The sequence below is a fragment of the Physeter macrocephalus genome, chromosome 4, assembly GCF_002837175.3.
Source record: "Physeter macrocephalus isolate SW-GA chromosome 4, ASM283717v5, whole genome shotgun sequence".
NCBI lineage: Eukaryota > Metazoa > Chordata > Mammalia > Artiodactyla > Physeteridae > Physeter > Physeter macrocephalus.
The window spans coordinates 29,878,459-29,897,289 of record NC_041217.1 but is presented as its reverse complement, the minus strand read 5'-3'; the positions used below and the strand labels follow the sequence as shown (position 1 = coordinate 29,897,289).

At 34.0% G+C, this 18,831-nt stretch overlaps 1 protein-coding gene across 2 annotated transcripts in view; it reads right to left on the bottom strand.

The window, feature by feature from the left end:
* ODR4 (odr-4 GPCR localization factor homolog) overlaps positions 1–18,831 on the bottom strand; it is a 63,865-nt gene that overhangs the window by 43,278 nt on the left and 1,756 nt on the right. For both annotated transcript variants that reach the window (XR_008617044.1, XM_055084071.1), the window contains exons 2-11: positions 17,281–17,401; positions 14,726–14,860; positions 11,035–11,130; positions 9,043–9,149; positions 7,977–8,013; positions 6,927–7,067; positions 5,819–5,914; positions 4,905–4,973; positions 1,252–1,380; positions 460–548 (exon numbers count right to left, since the gene is read on the bottom strand). Coding sequence is in view for 1 of the 2 variants with exons in the window: in XM_055084071.1 (XP_054940046.1) it covers positions 460–548; positions 1,252–1,380; positions 4,905–4,973; positions 5,819–5,914; positions 6,927–7,067; positions 7,977–8,013; positions 9,043–9,149; positions 11,035–11,130; positions 14,726–14,860; positions 17,281–17,379 (998 nt within the window). In the remaining variant the exon portion in view is untranslated. The remainder of the gene's footprint in view (positions 1–459; positions 549–1,251; positions 1,381–4,904; positions 4,974–5,818; positions 5,915–6,926; positions 7,068–7,976; positions 8,014–9,042; positions 9,150–11,034; positions 11,131–14,725; positions 14,861–17,280; positions 17,402–18,831) is intronic.

Sequence of the window (18,831 nt, the reverse complement as noted above, 5' to 3'; positions counted from 1 at the left end):
AAAACAACTAATACTAAACTTTCTTTGGGTTATTTGTATGGAAATATGTTAATATAAATGTTTCAGACATTACATGAAATTTCTAAAAATCTTGTATGTTCTGGTATAATGTTATAAGTCATAATTCTAGTTATTTCTTTAAAATGTATACCTCAGAAATAACTAAAAAAATAAATGGTAACACAGCTTATCTATTCTGGTAAAAATTCACACAGAATTTTTCTTTTTAAATCCTCCCTGAAATTATTAAATGTTGACAGATTTACTATTACAAGGTGTTCAAAAACTTTTTTTAGGTGGCAACTGAAAATTTTCATTCAATAAGAAAAGTAAATGATGACATATTGTTTTAAAAAAGATATATGCAGTTAAAAGGATGATATTATCTATTATATCTTGACATCTTAATATATCAATTGAACACATGCAAAAAAAGTACTTAATATTATACTCATAACTTTTTGTTCTGGAATTTCATTCAAAAGCAGATCCTCAAATAGTATTTCACAACGATCAGCAACTGTATTCAATATATCTCTTTTCATGGCCTATGGAAAACCGAAACAAACCACAATAAGAAATAAAATCCATTTCTTTAAATTTGCATTATTTTATTACCAAAACCCGCCACATAAATGACTTCCCTGTATAATCATGTCCACTAAAATAACTAGTACGTCATTCCGTTTGTCCATTTATGTAACTGGCTTATCTATACATTAATAATTTAACAGCAAATTTACCCAGACTTCATCTAAACAGTAAATTTAAACCAAATAAATGAACAAAATTTTGCATCTGAACAAATAATGCTAGCGGTCCAAATTAGAAATTGCATAACTATGATAAAAGTGCCAGTCATCATTTTTTAAATTTCTAAATTATATTGATTATAGAACAATACCTAATAATTCTTTGTAGGTGTACTTTTCCTGTTATTTAAAAAGTTCAATTTCCCTCAGAAGAAATGATTTCATACAACTGTGGAACACTTAATACACTTGTATAATCATCACTTCAAAAAGGTATAAAAATAGACATTCTACAGATGAAAATCTTGGGACCAACTACCTGGTACATTTGGACTGCCCAACAGACTGGACTTTTAGCAGTTAAAATCAAATGAATAATTATGAAATTTGAGATTGAAAAAAGTAAAATTTTAATATTTTTGAATAATTATGTTAACATGCTTCTGTTTTTCATATAGCAGTTATTCCTTTTTCTTTTTTTTTTTTTTTTTTTTTTTACCTGTACAGCATCTTTAACCTTGGGTTTATTGCTATGAATATAAGCTCTGCATTTCACAGCACCCTTAAGGTTTACAGAGCCACTGCAGATCTGGACTGTGGCTGTGGATCTGTGGTCTGAATTCAGAAGCTGAAAGACAAAATCTGTTTAGATTCTAATAGCCAATGACTATTAATTATGTGAAACATTTAAACATTATATATGTGAGTCATTTCATAAAGCAAGAAGGAATTTTTAACTGAACCAGGTGTCTGAAAATATTCCCCATAAATTTTTTAAAGGCCTTCATATTTCTCCTTATAAGTTACATGTTATTTTCTGAGTATTTTTAACATACTCTGAAATTAAATACACTACATCTAATTTTTTTCTTACTAATATAACCATCTAAAGTACCAATATTCATTCAATATGTTCATTAAACACACATTATTTGCAGATTACTCAGATAAGTACTATTAAGATGAAAAGATGTAAAAAGAAGATATGGTCTAGTAGGAGAAGGTACACTATGCAAGATTTGCACAAAAATAACTGGAATACAAAGCAGGATGTGATAAATATGATAAAATTACAAGCAACATATAGACACTCATTTATTTATACATTTTTAACTCATAACTTTTATAGACTGAAAGTAATGTTATAGGCTTCACAGCAGAAAAAAAACCAGCCAACTATGCCCGTCACCAGAAAATGATACCAGTGATTGTCATTTTCACCTCCCAGACCCATTCTTATTTAATCTAAGTAGGGTTAGTTTATGCTTGGTTTTGAGCTTTTTCACAGACGTTTCTAACCTTATCATTTCAATAAGTGCCAAAACAAGGAGAGGGTAGAAACTTTGAAAGTACTACTAGAGGCCCATAAAGTCACACTGGAACCAAAAATTATGATTTAAAAAAAAATGGACATGGTAAAAATATATGTTCTAAGTGTACCTGAAATAAACATTCAACAATAGGGTCAATTCTGAAGAACAGAAACAAATCATACAACTTGTGACCAGTGCTAACTAACCATGTGCCTAGGCAGTAAGAAACAGTCAGGAAGTGATGAGGACAAATGGTGAAGAAATCAAAAGACTTGAATATGCAGCCACTGAAAGAGCATGAATAGTCAATGCCTAATGTAATTCAGGCAAAGGCTAAATTTTTTTTAAGAATTTAAACTTAAACACAGTCAAGGTCTTGGTAAAAAAATTTGTCACACACCAAATAAATAGTCCAGAAGATTCCAGGTCCATGCAAAAATGTCCATCATCAAACCAAGCAAAAGGGTGACGATGCCGATACTCTATTTGGAATAAGCCTCTTATGATACTTGTAGAGATCACTGATACATCAATAAGTGGAGTGGAGGAGGAGTAATGGGCTTCCCCCATCCACTAAACAGAACTTTACTATAGAAAAATAATGCTCTATTTTACATACTTAATATCTAACTTACAATACATATTATATAACACATTTATAGCATATATATTATATATGCATAAATTAGAACATTACTTTCCAAATGGACTAGACTATATATATAAAAGACATTTTCTTCTCTCTTCTACACACACACACACACACACACACACACACACACACACACACACACACACACATAACAAGGAGAAAACTTTTTAAAGAATAAAAGGACTGCTTCACTCCTTTTTGGTGGAAATGTATCTGGGCTCTATACAGGTCAACTCGCCTTGGTTTCTTTGGACTTAGGAACAAACTAGCTACTTTGGGAATCTAACCTATTCATAAGTGGAGGAACTTCTATGATGCTGACATGACATTTTGGAAAAGGAAAGACCCCTCTGGTTATGGCGACCAAATGAAACCTTACCGAAATGGTAACATTTGGGCTAGATCTTCATGTACAGAATAGGAGTTTGACAGTCTGGATGATAAGGGAAAAAAATGGCACTGGTAAGACAGACGACTCAGGAAACACACAGAACTTTGAAGGCACAGAAAGCATACCTCTAGAATAGTAAGTTAGAAAATAACGGAAAGGCATGTTGAGGCCATGAAAAGCCTTGAATTAGACTTTTCTAACTAGTCAATATAGAGCAATTAAGGAATTTTAAGCAAGCAAAGTAACACAATTGGTGTCTAACCCTTATACACAATAAATACTAACTGAAAAAAAAAACTAATAAGTAAATGCACAGTGAATGAATGCAAACTGTGATTCAGAAAGGATAATCTGAGGTAATATGCAGCATAGATCAGAAATACAGAAGATATTCCAAGAGATATACAAACAAAGGTATCAGGATTTCGGAGAATGAATCACTTTGGACAAGAATGAATAGATGGAGAGAGACTAGTTAAGAGTTACTTGTGATAAACTAGGTAAAATAATTATGTTGTAAGGCTAATGGCACTGGGACTATAAGGAAAATAAAAGAGGAGCAATGCTGCAAAGAAAAAATCAACAAGACTTGATGAAGGGTGCTGGGAGGAAAGTGGCATCAAATACTTATTGACTACTTATTATATATTGGTCATTTTAAAGTTTCCAGCTGGCTGACCGGTGGAATTATTGACAAAAATATATGATACCATATACTATTAATTATAATAAATTATCTCATGATATTATCTTCTACTCTTCTCTCTATAGTCCCACCTTCTACACATCTTCTAACTGCAATTTTATAACTAAAATAATTTTAACTGAATTGTTTAATAAACTGAGAGGTCACATAAGCATAACTACTAAAAAGCATATAGGTAGAGGAATAGCCTTAAAATAAAGAACATTTCTAAAATCAAAAAGGAGGAGGAAAACTGAAGGCTAAAAGTACTTTTAAGATACTGAGAAGAGAAACTGAGAAATGTTCAGTGGCATAAGTCCAACAACAATTTAGTAATGTTCTATTGCTAAACACAGAAAAGGAAAAGAAGAAATTAAAGCATCCTCATATGACAAACTGCTTTTGAGTCTATTTTATTCAGTTAAAAAAATATATAAGTCCTGGTCGTATTTCCCTGTTTCAACATTTTCAGTATAATATTGAAATGAAAAGTTTTCTAAAAACATGATGTACTTTATACCCTATCTGGCCTCTAGGATAATTTCCAGCAGGATTAAAATCATAAGTATGCATACTTTTAGGAATAATTATGCAAATTTAAATTCCTGAAAAGAGATGTGTAATTCAAAACAACCATATAAAAACATAAACCTTGCTAATACTGTGTGGGTTTTGTCAAATCAGAGGTATAAATCTGCTTCAAATTAGGTATATAACAACTGTTGGCACATCTGTGCACACGTTTTATTTTTAAGTTAAGAATTGCAACTTTGCTCATAAAACTTACAACACCAAATATCATACACATGTATATATGTATATGTGTGTACATATATATGTGTATGTGTACATATATACATTTTTTCCTGATTGCTATCTACTTGATGTTAAAATTTTAATAGGCTTGAGGCAATAGACCCAAATAGATTTTATTAAAATAATGTTTCTTGGGAATAACTTTCTTAGAACTGAACATTTTTTATAGTCCTTTACGTCTCTAAAATTCTTTGACTCTCTAACAATAACCATAAAAACAGAAACAATTTCATTAAGCTTATTCTAAGAAATACTGTATTTTAATTTTAGATAAGGAGTATGTTAAAATATTTACCAACTGTGTTAGCACTCTGACATCAAAAGAACGATTAGTTGCTTGAGTATTTCCTCTAGAAGATTTTTTCTGAAATAACAAAAAAATTTAAAAAATTAGATTGTTGAGGTAGGAGTGGAACATAAAAGACAATTTAGGGACTATCCAACATACACTAAGTAACTCAGAGGGAAAAAAGGTCTTATTATTTGTTTTATTTTAGCTTTTTCTATAGATGTGTAACTTTGTGTAGTCTACATCAATCAATGTGCACTCTTAAAAACCATTAATCGCCTACTTTTATTCCTCTAAAGCAAGGATTGGCAAACTATGGCCTATGGGTCAAATCCAGACTGCCACCAGTCTTCGTAAATAGGTTTTACTGTAACACAACCAGGATCAGTCATTTACATATTGTCTATGGCTGCTTTCATGCTACAACAGCAGAGCTGAATAGGCCATGTGTAAGAGAGAACACATGGCCTCCAAAGCCTTAAATATTTACTATTTGGTTTTTTACATTAAGTTCACTGATCCCTGCTCTAAAGGGAGAGATCACCAAAGTTCCTCTTCAAATCAAAGATATTTTAGAAGCCCATACAGACCCCTCCTATAAAATGGCCAAACTTAGTTTTTAAACTGTTATCAGGGCAGAACATGACTTTAGTTTTAAGCAAGCAGTTTACATTGTAGAAATTAGATGTTATTTAGATGACACTCTCTCCTTTAGGTTTAAAAATTCCTATGATTTCAGAAATAATCTCCTATCATTTTCTGAGAAAAACATTTGCATTTTAGTTTAAAAGCCCTTAGAAATAAAAAGTAGATGAATTGTTTTCATGAAGGCAAGGCATAAAGAACTAAAGATAAGTCACCTTTTATTTTTCCTTAAGCACAAATAATTTCATAAGTAAGATGATTTTCTCTTAACTCACCTGTCCTCCTAATAGGTCACAATCTCCATCTTTAACTTGTCCATTAATCAAATAAATACTATTTTCTATTTGCTTGGCCCAGTGTATAAGTCCATTCTTAAAAGAAACACAACATAGATATCATTCAAATATAATGCCATCTCAATTAAACTCCCTCGAGTCGACTTTTTTCTACCTAGTATACTGAAATATTAAAAATCCCTAAGTATCAGCAATGTGGCATTTAAATTCAATATCATAAACAACAAAAAAGTATATCCCCAATTTTTGGCACTTTACCCATATTTAATAATAGTTTTTCTAATCTTTTTCCCAAACTAACATTTATGTCACAGACCTAGGAGACTTAATAACCACAGTCAAATAAAATTCAATAATTCCTGTTATCTTAAAAAAAGTGAGAAAAGAGAAAGAGCCTCAAACAAATATATAAAGCAGTATTAAAGAGGAAAAAATAAGTAAGCTCTATTTACCTCTTTCAATAGGAAAAAAGAAGAGAAATAAGTTATGAACAAAAGAATGGTACAGAAATACAAAAAAGAACTGGAAGATGGAAAACAAAACTAAAGATGAAGATAGTTCCCTGTGCTATACAGTAGGACCTTGTTGTTTATCCATTCTATATATAACAGTTTGCATCTGCTAATCCCAAACTCTCAATCTATATTCAATACCCTGTGATAACCCATAATCGAAAAGAATATGAAAAAGAATATATGAATCACTTTGTTGTACACTAGAAATTAACACATTGTAAATCAACTATATTTCAATAAAATAAATTTTTGAAAAAACTAAAGATGAAGAGAAAGCAAAAAGACCAAACAGTACATCTTCTTACATAATTATATTTTACAATGTACATAATTACATGTTAATTAACAAATATTTATGGAGCACTTATTATGCTAAATACATTAGTATGATAACAATGTCTCACCTCTAATTTTTTTAATCTGGGTAGAGTAACAAATTAGTTACCCATAACAATATTATTATAATTAGAATACAGTTTTTGAGGATTATAAAATGAATGGCATAGACGACCAGAATAAAGGCAGATAATCTATTCAGCAATCACTAAAGAAAATTCATTTTACCCTGATACCTTTGTATTTTTCTCCAGAGTATAGCTGACAGAAGTAGTAGACAGTGGGACATGAATATTAATATATACTGTACACTCTAAAGAAAGCCATGAAGCTGATAGTCCATTTTGATACTTCCAATCTGCTGGTTTTGCAGAACTCTTTAGCAAAGGGGGAAAAACATAAAATATGTGATTTATGTAAAACACACGGAGCAATAAAACATCATAAAATGTACAACCTAGTAACTTATACAAGCTGTTGTCTAATATATTTGGCCAAATTCCTTCATCAAAGGGTAATAGGTTAGAACTAAATAAAAATAAAGCATGCATTAAAAGTTCAGTATTCTTCAGCACATCCCAGGCAATCTTGGCAACTCCCTCGCCCAGTGAAAGGCTTGCTTAAAATCCTGACAAGTCCTCTGGTCCTGTAGTTCCCATCTGTAGCTTCAACAGTGTCAATTCTGAAGCTTCTGATGGAGAGTAAATAATCACTGAGCAAATACTAGGTGCCAGACATTTTCCTTTCTGTCCTATCCTTGCTAACAGAATACTGCATTACTTTTTCACACTGCTTCTTTTTTTTTTTTTTTTGGACACACTGCTTGGCCTGTGGGATTTTAGTTCCCCGACCAGGGATCGAACCCGTGCCCCCCTGCAGTAGAAGCATGGAGTCTAAACCACTGGACCACCAGGGAAGTCCCTCACATTGCTTTTTAGACACCTTGGCAAAATGTTAGTCTGGATTCTGCTGAGTACAGATAGCTTGTTTACTGGGCACTATGGCTCCCATAAGCCTAGACACTTTTACTGCTAGCCTCTCAAATATAATACCAGACACATAAACAAGGTAGGGAGAGCTTAACAAAAATATTTTAACAATTAAAAAAAAACCATAAATTGTCCTTGTCTATAGTGAAATTAATCATATTTCAAAATAAAAAACTACAGGTGGTTGTGGACATTAATAGGAAGAGACAGCACTGAAAATTATTAAAACTAAAAATTGAATTTTACTTAAAAATAGTTTGCAACACAGAAAAATCTTTAAAGAGCAGTTTTTCTTACCGTTGGATTGTGGATATCATAAGTTCGACAAAATATTCTTTACTAATTAAGGATAGAAATAACCAAAAAAATAAAAAATAAGAAAGCAATTCTTGATCATCAAAAGAAAATAAACCATCAAAAAATAAAGTATATGCATCCAAGAGTTTTTACAAAATCATACCACTTCATGGCATGACACTTAAAGATATGTATACACATATATATGTATGTATATGTTTGTATAAATACATATACATACATATATACAAATTCCTCTGACTATACTTGTGGTACTTTAAACTATTTCCTACTGCTTATAAATCCTGCTAATCACAATGAATAGAATGATAGCTCTTACAAAACTGTCCTCAAATACAGACCCTTTTTAACAAATAGGAGTGCTGTTTTGAATGAAGTCAAGCCTGGGAATATTTATTGGGTCAAAGGGTCTGTACATGAAACTTTCTAGTTAAATACCAAAGGAGTTAACAGCCCACCTTCTACAGGAATGATCACTTTTTGAATTTTTTCTTTTTGCAGGTCCTAATTTATTGGGCCCTTGCATTGCTTCACTCCCTTAGTGAGGCTGCCTCATGCTTGGGAGGTACTTGCCCTGGTACTATGTAGAGGAAAGAAGCTAAGAAGGCCCTATAATTGGCTTTTAGTGTCACTTGATCTTGGCCAAAGATATAAAAATTGCCAGCTCAGAGCACCTGTGCTTTGCATTGAACATTTTATCTATAGGAACTGGAGGTAAACAAAATAAAATCATTACTTTGCCTAAGCTGTACCTTTCTGTAGGGGCCCTAGTGTATTTTAATGTACAGGGGTGGAGAGCTGGTAAAGAGTTCAGAATGCCCAGTCCTTGCCACCTCTCTCAAACTCTTTACAACCCTGATACATGATTAACAACCATTATTATCATTATTATTGGCAGTCCGAATTATGTGTTATTTACAGAAAAACGTACAAAGTAAGGCTATTTTTTAAATGATGACTTAAATAAATGTTTGGGGAAAAAACCTGCAGGAACATTATTTTGGTATCATATACTTTAGAACATAAACACCTAAATAAAAGATACTTTTTTGTAGAAGAGCAAAAGTGAAGTGTCACTCGTTCTGAGACCTCCTCGTCTGTGAAATTCCACAGTCTCTTTTTATTCATAGATTTTTCCACAGCAAATACTAGCTGAAAGAGAGGAAAACACATCAACTGAATGCAAAATAAAATAAGAGAGTGCAGAAAAAGATAATTATAATATCCTTAAGCACCCATCTAGCTTTAAAATTCCACGATGCTATCATTAAATTTCCTTTTTCTCAAAAGAAAGAGTGAAACTGATTCTTAACCATTTAGATTCCATTTTTAGGGATATATAAAAATTAGGTATTAAATAAAAAAATATAATTCACTGTCATTAATGATCAACTGAACATGATTTTGGGCAACTAATGTTTAAGTGAAGTACAGAATAAACACTTTAATTAGAATGAGAAGTGACAAGTGATTTTTAAACCTATAAAAATGGAGTATGTCACCCATTTGGCATTTCTTATTTAAATGTCACAAAAGATGTAAAGTAATACATAAGGGCACATAAAATATAGTAATAACATAAATTCTAAGTGAAAAAAATCAGAAATAGTGACAAAAATCTATGCCACATGTAAGAATTATAAAAATGCATACTTGATATGGGGAGAGGGTTCATAAATTTGGCCCTAAGCTTTCTAAAAATAATGTGCACAGAGAAATCCAATCAGTTCCCTAATTCGCACGGTCCATAAGCTAAACAATTGATCAGAAGAGGCATAACTTTCTTAATAATGATATCAAAAGAAGTTTCTTCAAAGACAATATTATGTAATATAACAAAGTTCTTCGCAATGACCTTATGGGAGACAGTGACAAGTTTTATAAGGTTACTTCATATACTGTCCCTCAATGCAGGTCAATGGAAACAAAGTTAAATAATTAAAACGCTACAATTTCTGAAATAGGGCGTTTCTAAAATCTTACATGCTTCTTAGAAACAAAAGAGATACAAAAAGCAAGAGGAAGGAGGATCTACTGTATCTCTCTAGCGCTGAGCCCACATTCAACCCAACCACAAGAGGATGCACAGCCAATGCTATTAAATACACATGGATATAGATTACATTTCAAAATGCCAAAAAGGATGAACGATTGTGAAAGACGTACATTTATTTAAAATGGTAAAAATGGCAGAAGGTTGAATAACTTGCCAGGGGAGGGATTATCACCATTTTCTTCCTTTACCCCCATAAGTACAAATATCAAAGGTTTGAAGGTGGTATATTTGATGGGAGAGAATGTTACAAAACTGGAAGAATCTGTAGCACCTGGATTCTTAGCTGTACACTTTTTACTAGAAAAAGGTTTAGGGGGATTCTGTGGGGTTTTGCTCTTCTCAAGATAATGAGGTCTCCTTCTCTCTTGGGGTGGAAAATAACTTTTGAAGGCTTATTTGGATCTTGAGTACTAAAAGAGATGAAAACTGGCTGCTTTAGGTCTGGGCTTTAGGGGAAACAGCTTGTGGATCCTCACATTTACTTGTAAACCATGTTACCCAAATGACTGACATAGGAATTAAACAAAAAGCAGGGGATTCATAATAGACACTCGGTCCAGAAATAAAGAGTAAGTATCTGACTGTTGTTATTTTATGTCTTACTCTCAGGATCCTGAGAGAATTGAAGAGGTGAAGAATTGCAAAACCTATTAATTTCACATTACAGCAATCACTTGGAACTAAATGGAAGGTCTAGCAGAATACTGCTATGGCACAAGAAAAATTGTTAAACCATTGTAACTTGTTTCACAATAGTAAAAAGTTATCTTTAAAATAACGACTACTTTAAAAATATGTAGCATTGGTTGAAAATATAAATACTGACATGTATTACACTCAAGATACCAAGCAATTGGGTGGAAAAAGCTGTTTCAACATAATCCCAGCATAGAGAATTAATCTAAATATGCCTAGGATCACTGTATGCAAGTATAATCAATTAAGATATAACTTTAAGAATTTTTGATATTTCAGACTTACTCTATGTAGGGTATTTTGAAATTCATTTCCCATCTCTAAAGTTGTAATAATAAATACTCCAAGAACTAAAAGTCCCCCTGGTAGCATTCTGGATACCTGTAAACAGAAATATAGTATTAGCTAACAAAAGCATTTGACATTATATGCAATCTTTTGTGTTTGAGAAGCTAAATATTAAATCAGCAAATGCCTACCTAGTACCAACTATATGCAAAGCATTTAGGTAGGGGCTTTGAAGAAAATGGTTAAAATATTGAGAAATGAGGACTTCCCCGGTGGCACAGTGGTTAAGAATCCGCCTGCCAATTCAGGGGACATGGGTTCGAGCCCTGGTCCAGGAAGATCCCACATGCCACGGAGCTACTAAGCCTGTGCGCCACTACTACTGAGCCTGCGCTCTAGAGGCTACAAGCCGCAACTACCGAGCCCACGTGCCACAACTACTGAAGCCCACGCGCCTAGAGCCTGTGCTCCACAACAAGAGAAACCACTGCAATGAGAAGCCTGCGCACCACAATGAAGTGTAGCTCCCGCTCACCGCAACTAGAGAAAGCCCGCACGCAGCAACAAAGACCCAACGCAGCCAAAATGGATGAAAACCAAGATGAAAGGGGTGTTATTATGCACACAATCTTCCTAGAGTGTCCTTAACTTTTTACCTTAAAACTATTTTATAAATAAAACAATTTAATAATGACACTCTTTAGCGACATCAATAAATAAACTCCTTTCTCCTAAGATCGAAAACTAAAATATCTCCTAAATTTTTCAAGGGCTTCCACTATCAGCTAAATAAAATACAAATTTTTATCTTAGACTGGTATTGCAGACTCTAAAATCTGGCTGATCTGATATTCAGAGCCTCATTTGATACTACTTCCCATGAAATATTCAAGCATCAATCACAAACTTCTCACTGTTCTCCACATATATGGTTAGGCTTTCTAACTCTATACCTTTACTCAGGCTGCTCACTCAGCCTGAAAAGACTTTCTCTTACACGTCTACATGTCTGAACTCTACTGAATACCTCGAGGTCAGCTTGAGGAAGCTGCCTTCCCGGATCCTTTGATCTCCAAACTCCTGCAGGACCTCAGTGTAGTTTTCCCATGGAGCTTATCACATGAACCTGTACTATGGTTATGTTGAACCTTACTAGTTGATCTGGGAGCTCCTTAATGGAAGAAGTTAATTCTCATCTACCTTTGTATCCCTATAATATTCAGCAGGGTCTGGGATTTGAGCAGAGGAAGTCCAACTTGAAACTCCATTGTTTCCTGTTGTTTAGATTTACCTCAATTTTTAAAACCTTCTTATTGATATTGGGCATTTATATTATTTCCAATTTATCTGTACCTTAAAATAAAATTGGTTAAAAATCCTAGCAAGTTTCTGTGTTCACAGGATTATTTGCTTATAATAAATCTCCTGAGGTGGATAACTAGGTGGATAACTAGGTTAAAAGGTCATACATATTTTTAAGGATTTTGACACATCCTACCAGTTTGTCCTGCATAATATCTGTGATTTTCCTTCCACATCATTGTGGCTAGTTCTTAGTGCCACATGTATTCCTTTCTACCATCTATACTCGTAGTGCTCTGGTCACCTTTTATGTACTTAATGTATGAGCAAACTGATCACAAAGTTAAGTCTTCAGAAAATTAGATACCATAGTCTAACCCCTAATATATTTGCGTTATGTCTGCTGGTGGTTCCCTCTGATTTCATAAATTCTATTTACTACAGTGACACAAGCTTGACATATATAAATAAGGAATAAAGTTTTCATACTTAGCATGGGGAATTTGCACATCTTTTCAAAATCATCAACAAATAAAATTAACCATTTCTTTCTAGAGGCAAAAAGATTATCTATTTACTATGTAAATTTTATGTTTGTGTGTATAGATGTATACAGACTAGACATAGATATAGATATAGGTATGTAATTTTACAGAAGGCCAAAAGCAAAATTAGAGTAGAAAGTTATTTACAAACCATTGGAAATTTGAGTTTAAAATATTTAATATTTCATTCGAAGATGGTATTAAATATTTATTGCATTTTTCAAAACTACATACTACCCCCCATCACAAATGCAGATAAACACGTGTGTGTGCTTGAAGATTTAAAGATAATTGGAGAAGGAAATAATTTTATTTTTACCTTACTTTAACATACTTTATTGGATGATACAATCCATTCAATAACTAGTTTTAAGTGAATTTACTTATCATTCCCTTTGACTCACCCCAAATCTGTTTCCTCTTCATGTAATGGCAACGCCATCGTCCTAGACCCAGGCTAAAAAAAAATCTCAATAAGCTTTAGCAACTCTCTCACAATCTCTTTTTACTGCCAATCTACTTGGTCACTGAATCATCTTAATACCAGCTCTTTCTCTGAAATGTTTTGGCAATGAAGTTTTAGCCCATTGCTTTATTTGCTTACTTATCCATTCACTTATCCAACATTTTGGAGTTCTCATCATAAACCATGGGAACACTATGCTTGGCACTAAGGATATGGCCATAAACAAAACAGACGTGACCCTGTCCTCAGGAAGCTTAGAGTCTAATCACTAGTTCATGTCACCTTTTTTTGAACTATTACTGTAACTGTATATTTTCTGCTGTCTCTCTCTCCAATCCCTCTACTCTCCATTTACACTGTACCAAGGCACTGCAATTACTTTCTCAATTATTGGCAGGATTATTTCTCAATCCTTCTCAAAATCGGGAGCTCTGAAAGTCTACCATAGAGCTACTGGCTCCAAAAGAACTCCTTCCTTCCTAGAATGACACTTCAAAACCATCCATAAACTGGCCCCATACAGTCTTATGTCTAAAAGCATTCTTTTATATACACCATGCTTCAATTTTACCCAGTTGCGTGCTACTCTAACATACCTTTAAATTTCATGCCTTTGGGTCATTTATCCACTGTCCTTTGTGAATTCAATGTGCTCCCTGACTTCTACTAGCAAAGTCCTATTCATCTTGCAAGTTCAGAGCCTTCTGTGAAGCTGTTTGAATCCAACCTTTGACAGATACTTAATCATTCCCCACTCTATATTCCTATAGTACTGTTCTATTTTTATTCACTTCTCTTACAATTTGTTTTGGTAATAATGTCTTTCACTTTGCTTAAAATATAAATGCTAAAGACATTAAAGAAAAATTTAACCATCATTTTATTTCCTCAGTACCTGGTTTAAGTCTTTAAAACAATCTGACCAGCAACGTTACCAATAACTAGTATTATTTTAAAATAAGGAAAAATTGGAAATAAGGTAAATGACCAATAATATAGGATATAGGTTAAAAAACACAACAGATAAAAGTTAACAATGGAAAAGCATAGTGTACAAGATCAAAGGCTTTCAAGTCACACCATCTGGGTTCAAATCCCAGTTTCACTACCTATTACACTAATCTTGGGTGGATTACTTAACTTCAAGTAAGAAAATGTTTTTTTAAAAACTAGATGCAAGTAATCAATAAATAAAAAATATAATCATGGATGAAACAGAGCAGAAAATACTTCTATTTTTGATATACTACCCAAGTTTTGAAAACTTAAGAATGAGTACTCTGAAATCCTAGTCTAGTAACCTGAGGATAAGGTACTTTTATTTTGTTAGTCAATAAACACAAACTTAACTATATAAAGAAACAAACGTGATGACCTGGTTGGCATGTTCTGTGGCCCATTCTTCATCCAAGTTATCCAACTTAGCTTTGGAATGTTTGGAGCTCTCATCTTGTTCCTCTTTGGGTGGCGTTCTAGTGGCAAGAATCACGTAATCCTTTTGTGAAGAACACTTAAAAACAAATGAGAAAAGCTTATTAGGGTGATAACTGACTGAGGAATGCAAAGCCCTTATGACATGCAAAAACTGAGCAATATTTAGAGCAGCTTAAATTGTTAATACCTGTATTATACCAGAATCTACAGAGAAAACAATTTTCATGGATAGCCTTACAACATTTTCCTCACATGTTATTTCTCTTTTAATATATTTAATACCAGCTCCTTATTTGTTTGGGCAACCTGAATGTGAATCATGCAGTGGTCCTTAAAAATGGCTTACTGGAACAGATTAGACAGTTCAACAACTATAAAAACCCAATAAAATAAAGCAACAAATGACCCTGTGCATCTTACTTTCATAAAAACAATGATAGTGGGGAACTTGTTCATGTGTGTCCACAGAAAAACAAAGGTGAAGTGATATTAGATTTGTGTTCCTCAGTTTTAATAGCAATTAAATGCTAACCAGAAGTGGGAAACCTAAAGATAAATTTAGGGAAAATTTAATAGCTCAGTCTCATTACAGTGAAAATTTCCTATACAGAAAGAGTAAAAATACAAGTTAGCACAATGTTATCCTCACACATGACCTGAAATTCTAATCATTAGTGTCATCCTGGAACAGAAAATAAAGGAAGAGAAATTATTTCAATATAAGTTATTTCCAGAAAGTTACATTGAAATGCACAAAAGGAAAAGGTAGGTGCTGACTAAGAAAGCTCTTTCTTTTCATAAAATCCATGATTTTGAAAAGAAAAAGAAACTGACCCTGGGAGTAGGAGACAGGCAAGCCTGAAAGCTTGAGGGGAAGGAAAGAAAAGTGATGAATCCTGGAATAAAGAGAAAGAAGAAGCATGTAGAATACTGAAAGGAATGAAAAGGCAGCATAAAGAGAGATTGGAATTCTCCCTAAATTGTGGGAGACTTATACATAAGATGGTGGTTTTGCTGAGCTCTAGAAACAGCCTATCTGCCGTAAGGCAAGTTTGGAAGAGGGTATTTCTCCCTGACCTTTCACTTTTACTGATCACTTCTGTTCCTAGCAAAAAGAACCCCATACTAGATGTTAAATAACCTGAATCTAAAAGAAGTTCAGATTGTTGCTAGGAGAGGTCTGGCTGTCTAATGAGAAGCCTCAGAGGGTGGTATTACCTGGGTGAACAGTGCAGGGTCTGCCCTCTGTCTTACAAGTTAAGAAATCGGACTTGTGAAAACTCTGAGAATGTACCTGTCTCTCAGGGCTACACTGACATTACCTAAGATCATTCAGAATGATGATTCTAAAACTAGAATACCATGAAGGGATGTGAACATGTAAGTCCTCTGCGTGGTGTATTCTTTATAAGTGGGAAACATAGGGTATCAAATTATAAGAGAAAATAGCTTGGGAATGTGGATAGAATCAGAACAAATTAATTATCCAATCTGACGGTTCTAAGTCATCATGTTAAAATATCCAGAAAGAAATCTGCCCCCAATAGGCCCCCTATTAGGCCTCAAAATTAATCTTTGGACCAGAGTACACTCTCCCCTAAATAGTGTTTAGATGTATGTAGCCAGTTTGTTTGCGTGACTCTCCTTTTTTCATTTCTGTGTACTGCCGACAAGTCCTCCCTGCTGATTAACACATTCTTCCTTCAATTATAATAAATCAGTGGGTGCTTATGCTTTTTAAAGTAACTGTCCAGGGCTTCCCTGGTGGCGCAGCGGTTGCGCGTCCGCCTGCCGATGCAGGGGAACCGGGTTCGCGCCCCGGTCTGGGAGGATCCCACATGCCGCGGAGCGGCTGGGCCCGTGAGCCATGGCCGCTGAGCCTGCGCGTCCGGAGCCTGTCCTCCGCAACGGGAGAGGCCACAGCAGAGGGAGGCCCGCATACCACAAAAAAAAAAAAAAAAAAAAAAATAAAGTAACTGTCCAAATATCTGTTCCATTTTGGTTTGATTTTTGAGCCTTAACTCTAAGAGGGAAATAAAATTTGTGTAATTTCCAAATTTCTTTCCCTCAATCTCCACTGAATCAATATTAAAAAAAATTCAATAAATGGGTATGATAATGTACAATAAAATATACGACCTATATTTGCTACAAGTCTGAAATAAGACAAACTAGAAATAAAATTGTAAAAAGCTACCTTTGTAAAGAATTGGACAACCTGGAATTAAAGATTAAAGGGGTGCAAAAATCACTTTGGAAAGACAATAAAATGTGAATAATCTGGTCAGTAAAATTCTAATTTTGCAGTTTCTACCTTATAAGTTACTTTTACATTGTCAAAAGGGAATGTGTTCTGACGTGGGCAAACCTGGGCTACATTATTCTTCTTCATTCCATCCCTCTATCCCCTAAATTGAATTTATTGTTAAATAACATATTTTAACTTTAAATAAACAAATTTGCTTTATCAGTAAATGCATAGGAAAAGATACATACCTGTCCTATTAAAAGACCAGAGACAAAAGCTTTTCCTTGGAGACTGATGTTTGAAAGATACTGGCCGACAGTCTCTTCTACAATGTAGGTTCTTCCCATTATTAAAAACTAATTCAACCTCCTAAATTACAAGAAAAAATATACAGCATTTTTAGGCAAAAAATATAATTTGCAATATTTTCCTCATGGGGGTAGTATAAAGAGAGAAGTTATACTACCCTGATACTACCCCATACCTTACAGTGATTGCTTATTCAATAGGGTATTCTTTCTTGCAAAGTTTGAATGTAGCTTCAGAATTCTCAACAGAGTGTTGCAGGAAATGACTACCAATCAACCAGAGTTGACATGAGCGATAAAACCTACTCCCATACCTCCGATAACGAAGAGAACACTAAATTACTAGTAGCCAACACACCTGATTTCTTGTTTAGCTCTATTAGTCTTTAGCTGTATCATCTTTGGTAATTTACTGCTGAGCCTCACTGTGCTCATTTCTAAAACAGAATAGATGATAATTTCTGAGCTGCTCAATGGGAGGTAAAGGGAATCAAATTCACGTATTCAGTAAACACACTGTAAAGAACTACTATGTGCAAGAAATTGTGCCAAGCGGGATGGCACGAAGATGAATAATACTCGGCCTCTGCCCTTGAGTAACTCAGAGTACAACTGGAATGATGGAAGTAGACAAACAGCAATACAATAATAACAAACATTTGTAGAGCTTCCATTTTGTGTAAGGCATTGTTCTAAGTACTTAACATATGGTAACATTTAATATTCAGAAAAAAACCCATGAGGTAGGGGACATATATACACCCTTGTTTTATAGATTTAGAAACTGAAACGAAAAAAGGTAACATAACTTGCCCAAGCCACAAGCTGGTAAGTGGCAAAGGTAGGATTTCACTTCAGGCAGTCTGGCTCTAAAATCCATTTCTTAAATAGTATTCTTAAATACTGTGCTCATACTAAGGAGTCATACCCAGTTTCTCAATTAAACTTTCACCAAGGGGGACTCCTGTTCTGCCCTCTCACCAGTTTTGGGATGAAAATCAGCATATTCCTCTTACTGGCTCATGCTCCTTTGATTTGAGTTTCTGTAGCTTAAAATCAAAGATGCTGAATAAAAGAGGTAGGAAATAATAAATGATGATCTCAAGGAGTTCACATTCAGTGTGGGAGAAAGAAATGTAAAGACATGATTCCAAAAAGCTATAAAATAGTCACAGAGAGACTGAAGAAACACAGTTGCAGCATTCTGAATAGCGGTAATAGTCACTTAGGTCCTGCAAAAAAATTCCAATCTTATTCAGGACAACAAAGTCCAGGCAACTCTAGATGTGCTGAGGTGGCTTACCTGACATCAGTAAAATAAACTGCCAGTCACAACGATTTGCATTACTCTAAAGCCCAGAGAATCGCTTCCAGTTTGAAATGGCGTATTAGATGGTCTTTTTTCAAAGTTCCTATTTGGTTTTGTCTCAAAATGCATTAAATTTCTTCTTAGCTCTCAGGTTTGCACTTTTTTTTTTGGTGAAGTCTAGG